Source organism: Doryrhamphus excisus, linkage group LG21 (assembly GCF_037039965.1).
Source record: "Doryrhamphus excisus strain RoL-2023G ecotype Guam linkage group LG21, RoL_Dexc_Guam_v1.1, whole genome shotgun sequence".
Classification (NCBI taxonomy): Eukaryota; Metazoa; Chordata; class Actinopteri; order Syngnathiformes; family Syngnathidae; genus Doryrhamphus; species Doryrhamphus excisus.
This window is the reverse complement of record NC_136377.1, coordinates 5,540,308-5,561,790: the sequence shown is the minus strand read 5'-3', so window position 1 is coordinate 5,561,790 and position 21,483 is coordinate 5,540,308. Positions and strand designations below refer to the sequence as shown.

The following is a 21,483-nucleotide window of genomic DNA, read 5'->3' as shown; positions in this document are numbered from 1 at the left end:
TGTGTGGAGTTTGCATGTTCTAACCGTGAAAAAAAAACGTGGGTTTTCTCCGGGTACTCCGGTTTCCTCCCACATTCCAAAAACATGCTAGGTTAATTAGAGACTCCAAATTGTCCATAGGTATGAATGTGAGTGTGAATGGTTGTTTGTCTATATGTGCCCTGTGATTGGCTGGCCACCAGTCCAGTGTGTACCCCACCTCTTGCCCGAAGACTGCAGGGATAGGCTCCAGCACCCCCGAAAAAGCGGTAGAAAATGAATGAACACCACAGATTAAAAGTTTGGGCTTCCTTTATTCCCCTACTTTCATTTCAATACCGAATCTTTATAATAATAATAATAATAATAATAAGTTAAGTGATCTGAGAACGCAGCATTTTACCTATGTACTGTTATTAGGACAAAGGTGTGCTGCAGACATTTTTTTGATTTTCAAGTGGGCCCCAAGTTAAAGTTTTTGAACCCCTGATCTAGTGTGTTCTTATAGCTTGTGTCTATTTCCTGTTACAGTTTTCCTGGGCCGGATGTATACCAGCAACCAGCGCTTGATGCGTTGGGCCCTCCTGGCCCAGGACTACAACTTGGTAATCAAACACAAGAAGGGAGCTGACAACATTGTTGGCTGACGTGTTGCCATATGGGTGAGACCTTAAATTTTAATAGATCATACAGGTGCCATTGTTAGAATCCTAAGGGTTTATTCTTATGGGAGGCTGCAGAGTGGTGACACACCTGGAAGGTGCATCCCAGGTGTGTCTAATTGCCAATCAGATGGCGCCTCCATATTGGAGGCAGGCAGCGAGCCGTGCGCTGTGTGGATGACCATGTGGCCATGTTGTGTGCTGTTTGCTCAGCCATTTGGTGTCCCATTACTTTTGTTTCACTAGTTTCTTTCTTACGATTACCAAAGAAGAATATCCATCCATCCATTTTCTATGCCGCTTATCCTCACTAGGATGATATCCACAAACAAAGCAAATTCATTACTGTTGATTGCCATGGTTTGACATGGTAATACAACATTCTAGCAACATTTATAGATCAAAAAGGTGGAAAAAGTACTCTATTAGATGTTGTTTTTATCAATATGTTTTACAAAATCTAAACACATAAACATATAAATACCTTAAAAGAAATATCATTTTTCTAATGACAGTACAATCCTGCATTATTTCACAAATTTTATTATTGTATTGCATCATTTGAGTTCAAACTGAAAAAAAAGTGTCAAAAAACACAAAAATCAAATCCCATTACATAGAAAAAAAATACAATAATAAAAATCCTGATAAAAAGGCATTAAAAACCAAAGACATATTTACAAAGTCTTTTAAAGTAGACTTTCATGTTACTGCTGCGCTCTGTGAACTTGAATTCTTGGGAGAGGGGGGGGGGACAACAATGGCAATTAAGATCAGTGCATTCATGAGGCAATGATCGTAAAAAAGAAATTCTAGTATTTTCAACAATAATTTTTTTTATTAGCTGTCTATTTCCAGCCAATCAGTGACATTATTCATGTTACCGAATAAATAGAAACTGTCATCAAACAATCCCAAACATTGGCTGATGTCTCAAACATTCCATTACTTTCTCAGAGCGAGCTAATAATCCGGTCATTTTTAAAAAAAATTTGTGAACTCATATTAACAATACGTATTAATCAAAATACATTAATTGTTTTCACAGACACGTGTATGCACAATAGATATACAAACATTATGTACAAGAGAGCAAGGAGTTGGCGTCCACCTATCCGCAAATGAAGAAATGGTCCATATTGCTGCGAAAGAAAAAAACTGCAATTTCCGGATGTTACGACGAGTCCAAAACAAACACCGCAATTCTAATTTATAATGATGTGAAGTGTGTTTGTTTGTTTTTATTGTGTTAGCGCTGACGTATGAAGACTTTAGTTAGAATGGTGAGGACAAACAAGGTGACAAATCGATAAAAAAAAAAATATATTTGTACTAGCATAGAGCATAGGATAGTGGTACGTAGCACAGAAAGCGGATCATCGCTTGTAGATTTTGTCGCTTTGTTGCTCGGCATAATTACGTGACCAGTTTCGACAAAACTGTCATGGAAATGACACTTAAATGTCATGAGTCCAAATCGAAAACGGCAAATTAGTATTTTGTACATCGTAGCAAAGACCGTGGATTTGTCATTGATATTTTTAAAAAATTTTACTTATCCTAAAAACGTGACCACTTAAACCAGTTATCAGTTAAACGCTTTTTTATACGTTGATGTTGACAAAAAAAATTGGCAATTTTTCCAGATTTTTTTTAAAGAATATTATGTGTCCAAATGTCATGAGTCCAAATCGAAGATTAGCATGTTGAGGACAAACAAGGTGAAAAAACTGCAAATTAGTATTTTGTACATCGTAGCAAAGACCGTGGATTTGTCATTGATATTTTTGAATTTTTTTTTACTTATCCTAAAAATGTGACCACTTAAACCACTTACCAGTTAAACGCTTTTTTTTACGTTGATGTTGACGAAAAAAAAAAAATTGGCAATTTTTCCAGATTTTTTTTAAAGAATATTATGTGTCCAAATGTCATGAGTCCAAATCGAAGATTAGCATGTTGAAGACAAACGAGGTGAAAAAAACGGCAAATTTGTATTTTGTACATCGTAGCAAAGACCGTGGATTTGTGATTGATATTTTTACATTTTTTTTTTTACTTCTCCTAAAAACGTGACCACTTAAACCAGTTATCAGTTAAACACTTTTTTTTACGTTGATGTTTACGTAAAAAAAAAAATTGGCAATTTTTCCAGATTTTTTTTTTTAAGAATGTTGTGTCCAAATGTCATGAGTCCAAATCGAAGATTAGCATGTTGAGGACAAACAAGGTGAAAAAACGGCAAATTAGTATTTTGTACATCGTAGCAAAGACCGTGGATTTTTTTTTACTTATCCTAAAAACGTGACCACTTAAACCAGTTACCAGTTGAATGATTTTTTTACGTTGATGTTGACGTAAAAAAAAATTTGGCAATTTTTCCAGATTTTTTTTTTTTAAAGAATAGTCACTTAATGCATGAAATTCATCCCCATGCAGGAGGTTGGTATGGTCTGACTTGTACTCCGGTCAGTGCCATCCTATCCAGTTTTGTCTAATGGACTTTCTAAAAGCTGAGACTGTTTCAGAAGCAGAATGTCAGGGTTAAAAGTCTGTGCGGGTACGATGTTGGGGCATCCGGGTGAACGCATTTCCGTCTCTCTTTCGGGGATGTTTTTTTCGTTAGTTCTGATGTCGCTTCATGTGTAGGGCCAGGTGATCCGACCGTGAGAAGCATCGGCTGCAGGCGACACATTTGAAGGGTTTGGCGCCCGTGTGTTTCCGGTAGTGTCGCGTAAGCTCGTCTGAGCGGGCGAAGCGCCAGTCGCAGTTGTCCCACGTGCAGCGATAAGGTTTCTCACCTGACAAAAGACAAAAATAACACATTTAATGTTGTTTACATCTCCCTCCAAAGACAAGCTAGCAGGTTGTTTCAATACTATAGCAGTCAATAGTTGTTTGTTCAGTGTGCGTCGTATTTCACCCGAGTATTTCCATGCCCCCGAGGATAATAATCTGAGAGGCGGCTGAGCTTTTGACCCCCGACAACGCGCCCATACCGCAAAACCAAACACACCTGTGGTCCTTTTATGTACACACTTTGAGAGCTATTAGCGAGAAACAGGATATTGTTCACATAGGACAAAAAAAAAATGGTTTAAAAACTTCACGTTGACTCAAACAAACATAGCCTGGCTGTTTATTGTCACCTGCTCTTTGGACCCCTCGGCACCGCTAAAGACTGCCATGTCATGATTGATGGCCAATAGCCGGCGCTATCTAATCAGCGCTAACGTTGCTAATGAGCACTTGATGCCCCTAAACGGCCAACAACGCTCACTGATAGAAAGGAGAATTCCTCAAGGATTCAATCTTTAAATCATTTCAGCGGGTTTTCCAATGCTAACTCGTAATAGCTAACTTGACTTTTTATCTTGCTTTTTCAGTTTGAGTTTTTTACTCAAGCGAGTCACTTCCTTGTCGACAATCTTTGTGTTTCTTCTTGTTTGTGTGCATAGGAGCACATTCAACTGAATTTTTTTTTTTTACACCGTGTTGATGATTAGCTCACGCTTTGGCAGCCGCACTGCAGAGAAATGTCAATGTTTGGGTGGGGTTGACTAAACGTCTTAGCTAGATTTAACCCGGCTCATTATTCCTTGCCTTTTCAAATTTTGTCCTCATGTACTCTTTCCTTTCTCTCTCTTTTTTTTTTTTTAAATGACGGAACACAGCCATGTTCTTTTATTTCCTGGTTAGCAACATTCCACCTGGGTACCCAAAAACAACTTTTGCTTTAGTATTCGTCACACAAAAATGTTTTTATTTTGGATAGCAGGATTGCTAGCTTTTACTTGGATATACTTGTCACATTTAGCATCTTCTAAAGCGGATATTTAGATAGACTGGTCATATTTGTGGTTAGTTAGCATGTTTGGTGTGGTCATATTTTGGGTGTTAGCTAGCATGTCATTTGGATAAGGTGGTAAATTGGATACTGATAACATTTGTGGGTATTTAGCATGTTTGATATCTGTTATTTGGATATACTCGTCACATTTTGGAAGGTTAGCATCTTCTAAAGCGGATATTTAGATATATTGGTCATATTTGTGGGTAGTTAGCATGTTTGGTGTGGTCATATTTTGCGTGTTAGCTAGCATGTCATTTGGATAAGGTGGTAAATTGGATACTGATAACATTTGTGGGTATTTAGCATGTTTGATATCTGTTATTTGGATATACTCGTCACATTTTGGAAGGTTAGCATCTTCTAAAGCGGATATTTAGATAGATTGGTCATATTTGTGGGTAGTTAGCATGTTCAGCCCGGTCATATTTTGGGTGTTAGCAGTGTTAGCTAGCATGTCATTTGGATAAGCATGTTTGCAGGTGGTAAATTGAATAGACTGATAACATTTGTGGGTATTTAGCATGTTTGATATGTTATTTGGACATACTCGTCACATTTTGGAAGGTTAGCATCTTCTAAAGCGGATATTTGTGGGTAGGTAATAGCATGTTTGGTCTGGTCATATTTTGGGTGTTAGCAGGTCAGTCATTTGGATAATCTTGTTGGCAGGTGGTAAATTGGATAGACTGATAACATTAGTGGGTTTGATATCAGTTATTTGGACATACTCCTCACATTTTGGTTAGGTTAGCATCTTCTAAAGGTTAGGTTAGCATCTTCTAAAGCGGATATTTGTGGGTAGGTAATAGCATGTTTGGTCTGGTCATATTTTGGGTGTTAACAGGTCCATCATTTTGATAAACTCATACTATTTTCGTTTGTTAGCATGTTGGCAGGTGGTAAATTGGATAGACTGGTCACATTTCTGGGTAGTTAGCATGTTTGGTATCTGTTATTTGAGAACTGGTCACATTTTGGGAGGTTAGCGTCTTTGCAAGCTATTAATTTGATACACTGGTCGTATTTGTGGGTAGTTAGCATGTTTGGTCTGGTCATATTTTGGGTGTTAGCAGGTCAGTCATTTGGATAATTATGTTGGCAGGTGGTAAATTTGGATAGACTGATAACATTAGTGGGTATTTAGCATGTTTGATATGTTATTTGGACTTACTCGTCACATTTTGGTTAGGTTAGCATCTTCTAAAGGTTAGGTTAGCATCTTCTAAAGCGGATATTTGGGGGTAGGTAGTAGCATGTTTGGTCTGGTCATATTTTGGGTGTTTTGGGTCAATCATTTTGATAAACTCATACTATTTCGGTTTGTTAGCATGTTTGCTATCTGTTATTTGGACATACTCGTCACATTTTGGGAGGTTAGCATCATTGCAAGCTATTATTTGGATACACTTGTCGTATTTGAGGGTAGTTTGCATCTTTACTATCTGTTTTTTTATAGACTGATGAGGTTTTTGGGGTGTTTATATGCTAACTGTTAATGTTCGAGAAGTTTAGCATTATTGTGACAAAAATGCAAAGTTTTTACTGCAGAACTTACACTACAAAACTAGCAAAAAATAGCAATTCCATGGCAAAAAGCTTTGCTTTAGCACAATTTCTCAAAAATTTGGCTTTCATTTTGTCAAGCCTGCATTTTTACACAGCTTACAGTGCCAGTTGTTGACTAGATCGCTAGATATAAAATAAAAAACTACCTGTCTAAATTGCCTTGAAATACATTTATCCCTTTTACTGTTTGAGCAGCTGGCCAACCAATTAGAAACCCCAAACACACAAGCGCTCAATACACGCTAATATAGTATGTAAGCACGTATAAGCACGTTCTGCAAGACCAAACAGTCGTGCAGCAGTCTCAGCCCGTGCAAACACAACAAAACAAAACAGTGCAAAAGTGCATCGATCACTCATGCACACAAAAGGACTTTTCTATCGTGTGTGTGTGTGTGTGTGCTTTTTGAAAAGAGCATCACATGACTTGCCTTTCATGTGTGCATTGTATTTATTCTGTCTGTTTCTCATTTGTCCTTAAGAGGCCACTATAGAAGAACAACACCCCAAACAACCCTCCCACTCTCACTCCAATGGCACTTAAGAATAAGGGATGATCTTGTACAGTTAAAAAAAAAGTTTCCCAATTTGTCCATTTATGTCCATTTGTGTTCATACATGACTATACACCTTGTCTTCTTGGATCACGCCTGACAATAATAATCTTTTACGAGCACCTGTGCATGCTTTTACGGAGGCAAAGAGCAAACACTTACAGGCTCTCCAGGACACCCATAAAGTCCGTGTGGGACTCTTGACGCTTTATCAGCTCACCAAGTAAAGGCTGGGGGGGGGGGTCCAAACATACAACTGAGGCCATGGTCAAGGTTGCCTTTGCACATGACGGATGGGTTGATTGTTATGATAACAGAACCGTCCACGACCACATATACATGCGTGTTCTATAATCTGTTTTTTGTATATACACTATGGGCACAGCTGCTGGAGAAAAATCGATTTGAACGGAAAACTTTAGCATCTTAAAGAGTTGATTTTGCAAAACAAGAATGTTCAGGTTGGTGTTTTATGTGGCGGTTACGTGGATTTGAATTTGAAGTAGTTTTGCTCTGAGCCCCAGGCTAAGCTGCCTTTTATGAGTGCCGCTTATACTTTTTATGCTCAGTACAGTACAGTACAGATGAAATATTGAATTAACTCTTGGTTATTGTCCAATTTAGCGCCGACAGTACAGTATATCCGAAAGTAGATCTACAGTAACTGAACGTTGGATCAAATATCGCCTCTTACTATATATAAAACAATTAAAAAGCGTGTCTAGCTTGGCAAAATTTATATATTTTAGGGCCTCCTTGGCCCTCAAAAATATCTCTCTTTCATGCTTAAATGTTGGCACCAGCCTCCGGTGCGTTTGGTTGATATAAAATCCGGAACAAATCATTGCAGAACACATGAAAAAATAGAACGTATCTATTCTGTAAAACGCACAAGTCGTCAGACATTTACGTTTTATTTAGTTTTTCTGGGAATCTACATATTTTGATGCTATATTAACATGTATAATCAGAGTAGTAACTGTTTGATAGATGAAAAAAATGGTAGATAAATAAATGGGGGATCTTGTACAGCACCTTGAGGTGCGCCACAGCTTTTTTTTTTATATCAAGACATCAGCGTAGAGTTATCTATGACTTCCCATCTCATATGTGAGTCGAGGTGATGCAAAGTGTGCAATATTTGCTCAGCATTATGTTAGCAAACAGTTTCATGACAGACAAATAGCCAGTGGACGTAGTCAAGCACTGGGTGCCCCAAAAGCCAAATCCGGTTAGTTTGGTCTTTTGCTTAATTTGTCTATCCATTGACATTTCCTTCAGTTAAGAGCAGCCACCACACCGGTCGACATACTCGACTCGTGAGTCATCATCAACCGAACGCAAAACAAGATGAGGCAGGCTTCATTTTGCAAGTGAAACCTGCTGATCAGACCTTCGGACCAGAGTCCAATACTATAATGTACAAGGCAATAGCATTGGTGTTTTTGGTCACAACCCAACCACCCCGCCCCCCCACGACACAGTTTGTCTTGTTGTGTTTACTCACGCATTGCTGTTTAATGTTCTCACCACATCATTTATGGTCTTTCACACTCCCGGAACAAGTGAACTTTCCCAGGAAACCCATTGATCATATCTTATGTATGACAGCAAAAGATTCTATTTAGTCTCTCGCATGAGTAAATACCCATAGAAGAAATAATAATAATAACAAAAGATATGCGGGGTATGACAAAAAGCCACAGGTTTCACCTGACAAGAAGGGAAACATCGAAACTTCTGCGCCTTCCTTTTGAAAAGACTAAAAAGCAGGAGTAACTGGTTTAAGCCTTCTTTTTTATGGTCTTTGGTCTTTTCCCTTTTTTTTTCCCCTAACCCCCCCCCCCGCCGCCCTTTGTTTTTTTCTTTCTGGGGGAAGCTCAGAGGGCAGGTAACAACATGTACCAGCATGGCGTAGAAAAAAACTAGAATTCTTCAGCAAGTTAATGCTGTTTTTCTTGTCACGGGCTCTGCAAATGTCCAACTTCCTTATGGCCTTTTTTTGTTGGTGTGTTTTTTTTACCTGTGTGCGTCCTCTGGTGTGCTTTCAGATGCGAGCTCTTCGTGTAAACTTTAGTGCACCCTGCAACAAAACAAAACCAAAACAAACTTAAATGTAAGAAATGTGCCAGACTTAATTTTCAGATAAGAATGTTTTGTGGTTAAACAAGGAACTTGCAAGAAACATTTTGTTTTTGCCTGTTGATGTGTTTGTTCCGCTATTAAAAACAATGCGACTGACTTAACGCAAAAGGGGAAATATCGAAAATATAGTATAACACAGGATAAAAGTTTACGATTTTATGAGATTTTGTAGTGAATAATGGATGAATTCTTCCGACATGAGCAATAGTTGCGTACAATTCCTTGCAAAACTAAAATATTGTTTGTTAGTCCTTGGTAGAGCTCTGTACTTTGACTTTGTCTAAGTAAATGTGCAATATTAACAACAAAAAAACAATTGATTGATTGATCGATAGTTAGCTCGCAATTAAATGGCTAAATAGATACTTGCTAGCTGGGTTGTTGGATACCAGACATACCAGGAAGCTCAAAAGGTAGATATGCTGGTGAGTTATATGCTATCTGATTATCTCGACTGATATACTGGGCCGGGATGCACGGCGGTCAAGTGGTTAGCGCGCAGACCTCACAGCTAGGAGACTAGGGTTCAATTCCACTCTTGGCCATCTCTGTGTGGAGTTTGCATGTTCTCCCCGTGCATGCGTGGGTTTTCTCCGGGTACTCCGGTTTCCTCCCACATTCCAAAAACATGCTAGGTTAATTAGCGACTCCAAATTGTCCATAGGTATGAATGTGAGTGTGAATGGTTGTTTGTCTATATGTGCCCTGTGATTGGCTGGCGACCAGTCCAGGGTGTACCCCGCCTCTCGCCCGAGGACAGCTGGCATAGGCTCCAGCATGGACAAATTATAGCTACTTAGCTTTACTGACACGTTTGCTATCTAAAAATGACAGATGATAGATGGGAAGAAGTTATTAAAGAAAGACCTGGATAGTCACAGAAATGAATCCTCCTCTTCTCCAGTTCTGGGTTGTTCCGCCTGTTGTATTTGGGCCCCGTCAGGACCCCCTGGCCGTGAGTCATCAGCATGGCATGAGGGGACAACCCTGTCACTTTTATCCCGCTCAGATGCTGCTGGTACGGAGGAGGAAGTTGGCTTGCCAGGCTCAGCAGCTCCGCCTGACCCTCAGGACTTCCCGGCTGTGAATTCGGGGGCGAGGGTGGCAGGCTGTGGGGACCCGTGTGTTGGGATGCCGAGGCGGCCGTGGAGGCCTGGTAATAAGCGTGGTGCTGCGCCAGCTGGTGTTCGGCCATCATGTAGCCGCCACCGCCCAGGTTCAGCATGGTTCTAGAAGCTGAGGGTCCAGAGTGGGACAAAGTCATGGTGAGGTCAGCGCCGCTGCTGATGGGCATGTGGTACACCTGTGGCTGAGGGGCTGGTGGTCCGATGTGAAGCTCCGTGTCCAAATTGTGCTGCTGTTGCTGTGACCCCGTGGAGGACATGGTCACTCCCTCAGAGCTCAAGTCCGGTTTGATGAATACGCTGTTGACAACAGGTGGAACGCTGAACACTGAGGTGAAGTCCGGTAGGGCCTGGGTGGGTGTGCTAGTGGAGGAGCAGGGCACCTCCAGTCCGGGTTCTATTTTGATCTGCTGGGGAGGAGGGGCCTTAGAGTTGTGGCGGTAGAGGCCTGTGCGCAGGTGAGTGGTACTGGGCAGGATAACGTTAATGTTGACGCTATACGGGGTGCCGTGTTTGTCCTCTGAGAAGTACTCGTCCACCACTGAGGCGCTCTCTCGCCTGTACTTCTTGTCACTGGGGTCCACAGCGGGACTCAAGAGGGAGCTGTTGATCTGAGGAAGGTATTTGTCCATCTCCAACGGGACCTGAAAGGGTAGAGATGACGAGACAATAAGAGAATGTAACTTACTAGCGCTTCCTCCTCCGGTATCACGGCTCACATTCCTCTTTAGCACTGGAGCTCGCCGACCCGACCAGAAATACATCAGCACTGGCAGCTACCAGAAAATTCACATCTACGCTCACTTAGTAGTGACTAATCTACAATTCCTATTATGATTCTTAAAAACAGTATGTCACAGACTGATGAAACCACATATGTCCACTTTATGGCTATTTTTACACGTTTTTTTTTTCAGAAATTTGCAGATGTTCACGTTTTCTGAAAATATGCCCACATTTAATACTCCCTTTTGGAGGCCCAAAAATGTTTTGATCTCCAGCGGCTTATGTTATTTCATGCCAAAATCAATAAACTGAGCACGATCACTGTTAAACGACAAATTATATGGTTTTCAAGCACAATATAATCGCAAAACAACAAATGAAAAAACAAATATTTTGAATGTAAGACGCTGCACAGTGGTCTAGTGGTTAGCGCGCAGACCTCACAGCTAGGACACCTGAGTTCAATTCCACCCTTGGTCATCTCTGTGTAGAGTTTGCATGTTCTCCCCGTGCATGCGTGGGTTTTCTCCGGGTACTCCGGTTTCCTCCCACATTCCAAAAACATGCTAGGTTAATTGGCAATTGGCAATTTTGTTAGCAAGGTAAGGATGTTAACAAGGACGCTTTCTGTTAAAAATACACTAAGAAGACAGTTGCACTTGTGTGGTCTATTAACTCATTCGCTACCAAAGACGTATTTTACGTATTTTACATATTTTACATATTTTACGTTTTGATTTTTGCGTGAGAGTCACACAGAGGTGATGATGCAACTCCACAATAGAAGAGAGCATGTTTGGTGCAGTTTTAAGCCGATAAAAATGAGAGCGGCCGAGTGGTTAGCATGTTGGCCACACAGTCAGGAGATCAGGAAAACCAGGGTTCGAATCTCTGTTGGGCATCTCTTAGCGGAGTTTGTTCTCTCATGTTCTCTCATGTGGGTTTTCTCCGGGTAATCCGGTTTCTTCCCACATTCCAAAATGCTAGGTTAATTAGCGACTCCAAATTGTCCATAGGTATGAATGTGAGTGTGAATGGTTGTTTGTCTATATGTGCCCTGTGATTGGCTGGCGACCAGTCCAGGGTGTACCCCGCCTCTTGCCCGAAGACAGCTGGGATAGGCCCCAGGATAAGCGGTAGAAAATGAATGAATAAATGAATAAATGTAAGACTTAGTCGTGCATAATACATAATAATAATAAATACAATAAAATAACATAAAATCCCCCAGAAGGGGTGATGCATACACATGACGGCACAACAAAACACATACTCAAGCCAAAACAATGACTGGAGGCATGTGAACTACGTAGTGAAACCTAAACACTGGCAAGTAAAAATAACCCTGACACACACGTATTGGAGATGGAGACAAAATAAGCAAAAGACAAAAGTTTGGTCCAGAAAAGTCATGTGAGGAATGAAGGCAAGCGACTTAAAATGAGAGGCTAATCTAAGGCAGACATCCAAAAATATGTACCATTTTCCAATGTTCAATAAATGTTCATATGTTCTTTTGTTTTGTTTACAATAGCAGCCCAACTGCTAGCAACATTGCGATGCGAGTCAACGAGCAACGATCGGTTTTGCTGACAAGCTAGCAATTTCAGCTGGACTGTACAATAATTAGCGCTAAAGGCGAACCCAGTAGCGTTTCAGCTTGAAGACTGTTAGCATGCTTAGCTAACATTATCAAGATGGAAGATGACTACTTCAGATAAGTATCGTAACGGGCTCTCTGTCATCTATGAGTGACATAAATAACATTCACAATGTTTGGAGTATAAGTACAGATAAGTAGTAAAGTAAGTAAAAAAAAAAACAACCTTAAACTGTATTACGGAAAGCAGGAAGTGAACAAATGTAACAGTTACTGATTGTAAAAGTACCAGATGGAGGGGTAGGATTTAATAAGCTTTGCTTCTTCCTACTCTCTTCCTAACTGTGAACTGATTATGTGATGCATTCAATTGTAATCTGATGCATGTTCAAATGAAATAAAACCATTACCAGATGCTAAATGTCTTCAATTAATCCAAACTAGAGAAGCACAAGGAAGCCAAGGATATACATGTACAGGACGTTAGCATTTATTTTGGGTATCAAATTTAAAGTCGACAGTTTTATTTTAACGGTGGATAACTTTTTACTGTTGCAAAAATACAACTGTGACACAAATCGACTTTGTATGATATCTTTGTCATTTGTCCATGAGCCAAGGTAGAATATGAGCAATGGTTGACTTATTTTTTTAACTTGTACATATACCTACACAGATATTAAAGGTTTTATGATGGTGAACAGATTATATTTTCCAACAAATTGGTGGTTGACAAGCACTGGTGTTGGACATTTTGAAGTTGAACTGTACGTATTCAGACTTGAAGCAGAGCAGTAGATGACTTGCATATGGAAAAACATCTTGGTATTGTTTGAAGCATTAAACATAAGGGAATATCTCCGGGCCAGAACTGGGTTAATAATTGGAGAACACTCTCAACTGTTCCGCTATGAATCCTTGTGCCCGATAACAACAGTAACTCTTATCAGTTCTGTTCTGGTTTATTGGACAAAGTGGGAGTTTCCACACTTCCGGTCCAGTTAACATATCCATCCTTATATGACCTTTTGTGTATTTCAAGGGACCCCCCCCCTCCCCCCTTTCCAATTTTCTTCAAAGGCACTGCTTTCCGGTTTTTACAAGACCTAGCTGCCATTGTCGTCCAACTAAGAACATCCACCATCCACCCATCCATCACGAAGCATGTTATTAAAGCACAATCTCACAGTGCTTTGACCTCACTTTGCTTCCTTTGGCTCCAGACGCTCTAAAGACCTGCAAGCCCCCACCCAACTGCACGTTCTTTATGGCTCCTTGCAATGCAAAGAAACGTTTGCCTTTGGATCTTCATAAAAACAAAACTGATTAGCCCCGTCGTTCAAGCAGAAATCATGTCAAAACCTTTGAGACGGCCAGTGATACTTTATGATCTCTGTAGTAGAGATAGCAAAAAGGTTTGCATGACTAAAGACAGTGATGCTCCCTTGTCTTAGGATTGAAGGCTAAAATGAAGATGACCTACAAGCTCACACCTTTTCAAGGTGTCACTCTTGATGCAGAACACCATTGATGGACATGTCATACAAACTTCATGTCAAAAAATCCAACCTATCCCTTTTAAAAGAATTAAATGATTTGCTTAAATATGTTATTGTTTGTAATTATGTTGTATATTGTTTTCCCAAAGTGACATCATCGGGATAATATCGCCCAGTAAATAAGCAGACGGCATGTTTACATGATATTTATAGCGAAGATTTGAGTGATGTATTAATAGATTGATCGCCTTCAAAACTCAGAATTACTCCAGTTATCTTTCAATTATTGTTTTAAATCAGCTTGTTAATGAGAAGCGGCCTTGTCGCTATCGTGGAATAGTGTTTGAAAGACATTATGCAAACAAAACATTACTTACTCTCTTGTGCCTTTTGATGTAGCGGCCCGTTTTCGTTGTCTTGTTTTTTTCCTGTGTACCGGCAAAATAGAATCTTTATTCAAAATGTTTTACTTGTAAATGCGTTCTTTGGAAGCAGGGGTCATTGTAATAATCATTGCAAAGAACAAAACTCAAGCTAGGCATCCATCTGTCTCTCTTTCTCTGTATTTGCTTCGTACATTATTGTTTTAAGCCTTTTGGAAAAGAAAATAAACTTAAGAATATCACTTGGATACTGATGAACATCCAGCAGCAGCACAACGTTTTGGCATGACTACTACTTGGCACGACGATCTACCTTCATTTGTTTACTCTGCTTTAGCTGAGAGGTGTTACCATGATGAAAATGAGGATGAGCTGCGAGCTAGCTAGGTTGGACTATAAGCTGAGATGTGTTTAAGGACAATGTTGCCCTGCCGGGATAGAGGATGTGAGGGTGAAAATTCACTATTTCGTATGAAAAAAATCCGGGAATAAAATGCTGAATAATGAATAAAATCTTATCTTAGGTCTCTGATGCTGCAATTTTGTGGGATTTCTGTGTGAAAGGGGCAAAGAAAAGACATGGCTGATTTTTTTTTAAATAGTAGGAACTGAATTTCTACTGAATAACACTCTATAATTTGAACCCTTAACCTGAAAAACTGATTTTTGCAGACACAACCTAAAAGTTAAGAGACTTTGAACGGTGTGTGGGTTGGCATATACAGTCCGGTACCCATGGGTAACCATGACATCAGCAGGGCAAAAAAACAAACAATTACAGCACACTATGAGTCATTTATGCTCGAAGCAACTGTAAGATCCTACAACTTATTTGTTGAACCCTTTTCCGGCCTTTTCCCTGTCACCTGTCAGCAATCAATGTGGGCTTACAGTTTGTGGAGCATCTTTTGCCTACATGCAAATGTCCTGCACATGTTGTCGTGGAAGTCAAATTGCTAGTCAAAGCGTAGTAGGAAAACAAGGAAGAGCCAGAATCAAACTGCATGTAACATCTGGGGAAAGCATCAACACGTTAACTCAATACAATAATATCATCTTCTGGCATTTTTGAAAACATCCGAAGCCTACTTTTTCCCATATCGGAATATTGATCTTCAGGAGTCATTAGGTGTGACCTGGGGTCTGATCCGTGCAAACCATAAAGTTACTCTGTAACTTCGCTTGTCGTCTCCGCTCAGTCTTACCGGTGATATAACGACTAAAGAATCTAGAAATCGGTTTCATATAAGTTAGTCATTCTGTAATTATGGCTTCAGGAACATGAACCCATTCATCTCTTAATGTCCCTTTTGAGACAGTTACTGCTTCTGTAACCTTTTTGAGGTCCGAAATTTATACCTGAACTATGTCTTTAAGGTTACTACAGCTGTACTCTATTTCTGAAAGTGTACAGTAGACAAAATGTTGATAAGACCCCCCCCCCCCAAAAAACACCACTACTAAACAACAACAATGGAGTAGTCTGAGGGTCTTCTCAGAAACCAAGGGTCTTTACAGCAAACTGAAGACAGAAGCTAAGGAACAACATAAAAGTGGCCTATCACAATAACAAATAAATCAATTAACCGCATGATAAATAAAAATGGAAGTCAATAATTTTGCCGGTCTCGATAAATCAACAACAAGGCCAGAATCCCTGAGATTAAAATAAAACCACGAGAGGGACTATATTTTACAGATTAATCTAGTTAAACCAGATTAAATCTTTGTAGACCTGGATGTTAAAAATAGTTATTTTGTCTGAACATTTTTCATGCAACTTAACACTGAACCATTTGCGGCTTCGTCATCTATTATTGATGACCTCTGGATGCCTCCCAGATTTCATACCACTGGGTTGGAGGGAATATGTCTCGCAAGTTGTCCAGGGGAACAGTTTCCCCTCTGTTAGAACTACAGGAAGTAGCTGCAGACAGGTAGGCCTGGGAAATTTGCATTCTGGCATAAATAATACAACTTAATGCCTTAAAAGATGGAGAAATAATCAATTAAACAATTTGATGTCTTCAGTGCCAACCTAACCTAAAGAAGCACTACGCAAAAAAATGCCTACTAACTAACTTTATTGCTTTTTGCATGCAACTTAAAATGATTAATCTTAAGTAGTACTATAATATTTTTTTCCGAATAACAAAAGATCATCGAGTTCACGTCTGAGACAAGTCAAGTCGAAGCAACAGAGCGCCGAACACAGAAACAATGCAAAACAGCAATAATTCACCTCAACAAAGACGCGCAGGTGACAGGTAACCCAGTCATAGCTAAGCCCCCCCACCTGTACACCCCCTATAGACCCCCTTGTAGCCTTTCACTGCAGCTATACTACTTTCTCAGGGAGGGTCGGCCTTTATCGTCTTGCCTCGAGGCGGCTTATGGAGATGTGGGCCCTGCTCAGACAGGTTGGACCACATACTGCTGGCACGACATAGCCGCTCACTTCAAACAGCACATCAACACACATACACAAAGACAAAAAAAAAGAACCAAAATAGGTCCAAAATAAGACAGTTGTACTATCATATGATATAGAAATTAAGACAATAAGAATGAAAGTAAACAAGGTAGCGAGGGGCACCTAAGGTGACTCCTCGCTGGTTTGGCTAGTCTTGGGGGGGGACTATTTAACAGAAAGTGTCTTCTTTGTTCGTGGATTTGCATAAAACAACATGCAAGACAGATGAATACTGGCCACTGACAAGATAAAGCTTCAGGGAATGTGGTGGCAAAAGTCCAGCTTAAAGGAAATACACTTGCTAGCTCGCTATCTAATACGGCAGCGAAAGTTAGCTTTGTTAGCATAGGTTCTATATTTATGCATCTTCTAATAATCGCTTTGTTAGCTACTTGTAAATTAGCAGACATTATACAAATGTAAATTACATTTTTTTGTTCTTTTTATGTAAAGAATTTTTTTTTTTTTAGCGCTAACAAAGTTTGGAGACACTTGCTAATGCTACTGAATGACAAAGTGTGTCTGGTGCTAACATGCCGATAATTACTATGGTGTTATTTTTAGTATTTACGGAAATAAGGTTACATTTTTCTTACTTTTATACAAAAAGGTTGGAATAAAGTCAAAACTATAATCACTACGCTCTTTTTGTAATTAGCTTAAATTTTGCTGATTTTTGCTGGTTTCCTGATTTCTATAATATGCTCAAAAAAAAATTTTAAAGTTGATAATGTGCTTAAAAAGTGGGAACTAATAATCTGTTAGCTACTTGTAAATTAGCAGACATTATACAACTGTAAATTCAAAACCGTGTATCTCCAAATTTGGTGTTTTTTTTGTTCTTTTTATGTGAAGAAAAGTATTTTTTGTTAGCGCTAACAAAGTTTGGAGACACTTGCTAATGCTACTGAATGACAAAGTGTGTCTGGTGCTAAAAACATGATAATTACTATGGTGTTATTTTTAGTATTTACGGAAATAAGGTTACATTTTTCTTACTTTTATACAAAAAGGTTGGAATAAAGTCAAAACTATAATCATTACGCTCTTTTTGTAATTAGCTTAAATTTTGCTGATTTCCTGTTTACATTTCTATAATATGCTCAAAAATTTTTTTTAAAGTTGATAATGTGCTTAAAAAGTGGGAACTAATAATCAGTTAGCTACTTGTAAATTAGCAGACATTATACAACTGTAAATTCAAAACCGTGTATCTCCAAATTTGGTGTTTTTTTTGTTCTTTTTATGTGAAGAAAAGTATTTTTTGTTAGCGCTAACAAAGTTTGGAGACACTTGCTAATGCTACTGAATGACAAAGTGTGTCTGGTGCTAAAAACATGATAATTACTATGGTGTTATTTTTAGTATTTTCGGAATTAAGGTTACATTTTTCTTACTTGTATACAAAAAGGTCGAATTTTTGGCACTTTTTGGAATTAGCTTAAATTTTGCTGATTTTTGCTGATGTTTACATTTCTATTAGATGCTCAAATTTTTTTTTAAAAGTTGATAATGTCATCACACGTGATGTCGACAAATTTTGTGAGACTCATGAGGCACAAAATGTGATGACAGCCATAGAACCGAAATGAGAACATAGGAAAAGACATAGCTAATGGCTAACGAGTCACATATATTTACATTTCTATTATATGCTCAAAAAATTGTTGATAATGTGCTTAAAAAGTGAGAAAAAACACATCATGACATGTGATGTTGACAAATCTTGCGAGACTCATGAGGCACAAAATGTGATGACAGCCATAGAACCGAAATGAGAACATAGAAAAGACATAGCTAATGGCTAACGAGTCACATTGAAAAGCGTTGTCATCAAATGTTGAATGCCTTTACTTTATTTTAGTTTTAATAGAGTTTACACAAAAAAAAATTAAAAATGTTACTTTAATCATCACTGCTGCAGCTAATTAAGGAGAGAGTTTGACCCTGGTACAGATTAATTCAAAATAATGCAGTATTTCGGCTATTGTGACACCCCGTGACGGGGGGGGGGGTGTTCACGTGTCCCGTGGCGTAACCTAGCCGGGATCCCCGTTTAACAAACACCTGGCGGGAGGCCCGAGTTGTCCCAAAGGCGTCGTCTGGTTCCTGTTACGTTGCGCGTACGACACGCTTAAACTTTAATGCATCTGTCATGTCACGGCTGTTGTTGGACTTGTGTCCTGTCACGCTTTGTTTGTTTGCTTGCTTGCCAAAAGGAGCCATTTTGCATCACCTGCCATATCCATATCATGTGATCATGACTTGTATTGTTATAAATCCATAACAGATATTATGATAGCACAAACTTGTTTATGGTGTTGTATTATCTAGCAAGTATAGTGTGACAAAAGAGAGTGAAATTGAAGTGAAATAGTTAATATAGAATAAACACAAAAAGGGAGGAAGGGAGGGGGAAAGGAGCGTAGCGCCACCTCCATACCATCCTTCCCGCAACTGATCGGCGGAGACTCTCACCCCGGGTTTAATGTCCTCAAACACGGATGCCTCCTCCGCGCCGTCGGCTCCGGACATCCTGACAGGTTTAAGTTGGGTGAAAACCACCCGTTCCTCGCCCGCCTGCTGCTGCTGTTGCTGCGGTGGTGGATTCATGACCGAACCTACACGCGCTGCCATTGCAAACAATCCCTGCTAATCTTATTATTAAACCAAGCGCATGAATTTGTCTTTTTTTTTAATAACTTGATATATATATTTACCGCAGCTGAAAGAAGCGACAGGTATAAGTCCAAGCCCTTTTTCCCCCCACGCCTTACTGCTCTGATTCCCAGGTAGCAGTACAGAGGTACTACCTGGAGCTGCAGGTATCAGGATCCAGCGGCAGCCAATCAGCTGCGAGGAAGAGGGAGGGACTCACCTGAAAGAGCAGGAAGTGCACAATGGCACAGATTGGACTATTATTTCCGACTGTAGTAAGCATCTATGCAGCTGTAAAGAACTAAACTTGGACTTTCAATCAATTAATCAATGTTTTTAATGACTATTTCTGTAGTAAAGTATGCCTTTTTTAACACATTGGGTACCATCTGTATCATTTTGTAACGTCAAGCTGTTCCGCTATCAATAAAGTCCTTTTTGAATAAATAAATAAATAAATAAATAACATCCACCTGGCTATTCTGTTGCTTGTGATGGAAAATAAACAGTTTCAAAATAATAAAATAATAAAATAATGATATCCATCCATTAATTTTTTTGTACTGCTTGCCTTCACTATGGTTGTGGAATGCTGGAGCCTATCCCAGCTGTCTTTTGGGCAGGAGCGGTCATCGTAAAACTATTATCATGTGCATTTGAATATTATTTATATTGTATTAGTATATTTATTATTGCTATAATATAAAAAATAGTATGTAAACAGAATTTACTAATAATGTAACACTTTTATTAAACTATTAATATGAACATTAACTTATATTTATATTTATATAAATAATTAATTCATTCATTTATTTTTTAATTTTCTACCGCTTTTCCTCACGAGGGTCGCGGGGGTGCTGGAGCCTATCCCAGCTGTCTTTTGGGCAGGAGCGTTCATCGTAAAACTATTATCATGTGCATTTTAATATTTTTTATATTGTATTAGTATATTTATTATTGCTATAATATAAAAAATAGTATGCACTGATTATAATAAATCAATACAATTTTAATATAATACGAAACAGCTATTAACACAGAATTTACTAATAATGTAACACTTTTATTAAACTATTAATATGAACATTAACTTATATTTATATTAAATATAAATAATTAAATAAATAATTCAAAGTCTTTAATTCATTAAAATGGAAATTAGAGCATTTCAAAACAGAAAAAGTATGTTTTCAGTTTTAATTTTATGTATGATATATTAAATTGCTTATATATTTTCAAACATTATTATAAGATTCTGGGGTTGCTACTTTTTTAAATTTATTTTTATACGATAAATCTTATATTTGATTGTTATTTAATTTTTACTACTCTGGTCAGATGTACCAAAAAGTTAAATTTTTGAATGCAGTTCAATTTGTTAGCTTGCAGATGTATTAATGATGTCATTAGGATTGTTGAAACAGCACCACTTCCTTTATATTGATTAGATAGGTACAGTATTAGGTCAACAGATTGTAGCGTGTATGACAACCTCCTACTGGACTGGAGTGGAACTGCAACTTAAGGACTGGGGATTACTGTCATTTATTGTTCTTCATTCACTTTCACATGAACAGTGACTCCAAGTCGTTGTGAGAACCAGTTCGTTTTGTTTAATCTTGTTTATACTGACTCCAAGACCTGAGACTTTGCAGTTCTAGTCGGCCCGCATTGTTAAGTCTAATAACGCCACAGTTTCGCTATAAAGGAGCTTGACGCGTGCACAAACGGGTGTATGCGGTGTCGCTTCAGGTAATGCAGAGTGGCAAGACTTGTACTGCGGCAACTGGGAGGATCACAATTACTCATTTAGTTGAAGTTTAATTGCAGTAAATGACACATAATTATATGGACTGGCTTGCAGTGTTTTTGTGCACGTAGTTCAAAGTGGGTTTATGATTGGGCTAAATAAAAAAAAAAAAAAAGAAAATAGAAACAACACAGGAAAGAACATGCAAAGTATAGCTCAGGTGTATGCCCTCAAACAAAAGAAAGAAGCGTGGGAACATGACCTTAAAAATGTTCAAACGCAAGTCGTAAAATACAAAATTGATGAGACCTGCTGACGCCATTTTGCATACAACAGATGATGCACGGTGAAGCTATGACATTGTTAAACAGGGTTTCCCAAACTTTCCATTTCAGAGGACCCACATCAGGCTTTTGGCTCATTCTTGCAACCTAAACTTATAAATACACAAATTTCCATAAACTCCACACATTATTAGTGGTGTCCCAACATGCTAATATACGTGTAA

The 21,483-nt window shown here is 38.8% G+C and overlaps 1 protein-coding gene across 2 annotated transcripts; it reads right to left on the bottom strand.

The window, feature by feature from the left end:
• Window positions 1–1,634: 1,634 nt before the first annotated feature.
• On the bottom strand, window positions 1,635–19,364 carry klf5l (Kruppel like factor 5 like). 2 transcript variants are annotated; one of them, XM_078787590.1, is made up of 5 exons: window positions 16,334–18,228; window positions 14,086–14,136; window positions 9,627–10,527; window positions 8,638–8,697; window positions 1,635–3,442 (listed from the first exon to the last, which is right to left on the bottom strand). In XM_078787590.1, the coding sequence occupies exons 3-5, from the start codon at window positions 10,513–10,515 to the stop codon at window positions 3,264–3,266; spliced, it is 1,128 nt and encodes a 375-aa protein (XP_078643716.1). In that variant the 5' UTR covers window positions 10,516–10,527; window positions 14,086–14,136; window positions 16,334–18,228; the 3' UTR covers window positions 1,635–3,263. The 2 variants fall into 2 exon arrangements, with proteins under 2 accessions (XP_078643716.1, XP_057943527.2); XM_058087544.2 differs by lacking the exons at window positions 14,086–14,136; window positions 16,334–18,228 and adding an exon at window positions 19,043–19,364.
• Window positions 19,365–21,483: the final 2,119 nt, after the last annotated feature.

Bases quoted from the DNA above. Each gene is read 5' to 3' on its own strand.
- klf5l (XM_058087544.2), bottom strand. From the start codon at position 19,201: ATGGCAGCGCGTGTAGGTTCGGTCATGAATCCACCACCGCAGCAACAG. The intron at 10,528-19,042 runs GTGAGAGTCTCC...CTACCCTTTCAG, and splicing joins TTGAGGACATTAAACCCGGG to GTCCCGTTGGAGATGGACAA. The intron at 8,698-9,626 runs GTCTTTCTTTAA...GTTTTGTTGCAG, and splicing joins TCATTTCTGTGACTATCCAG to GGTGCACTAAAGTTTACACG.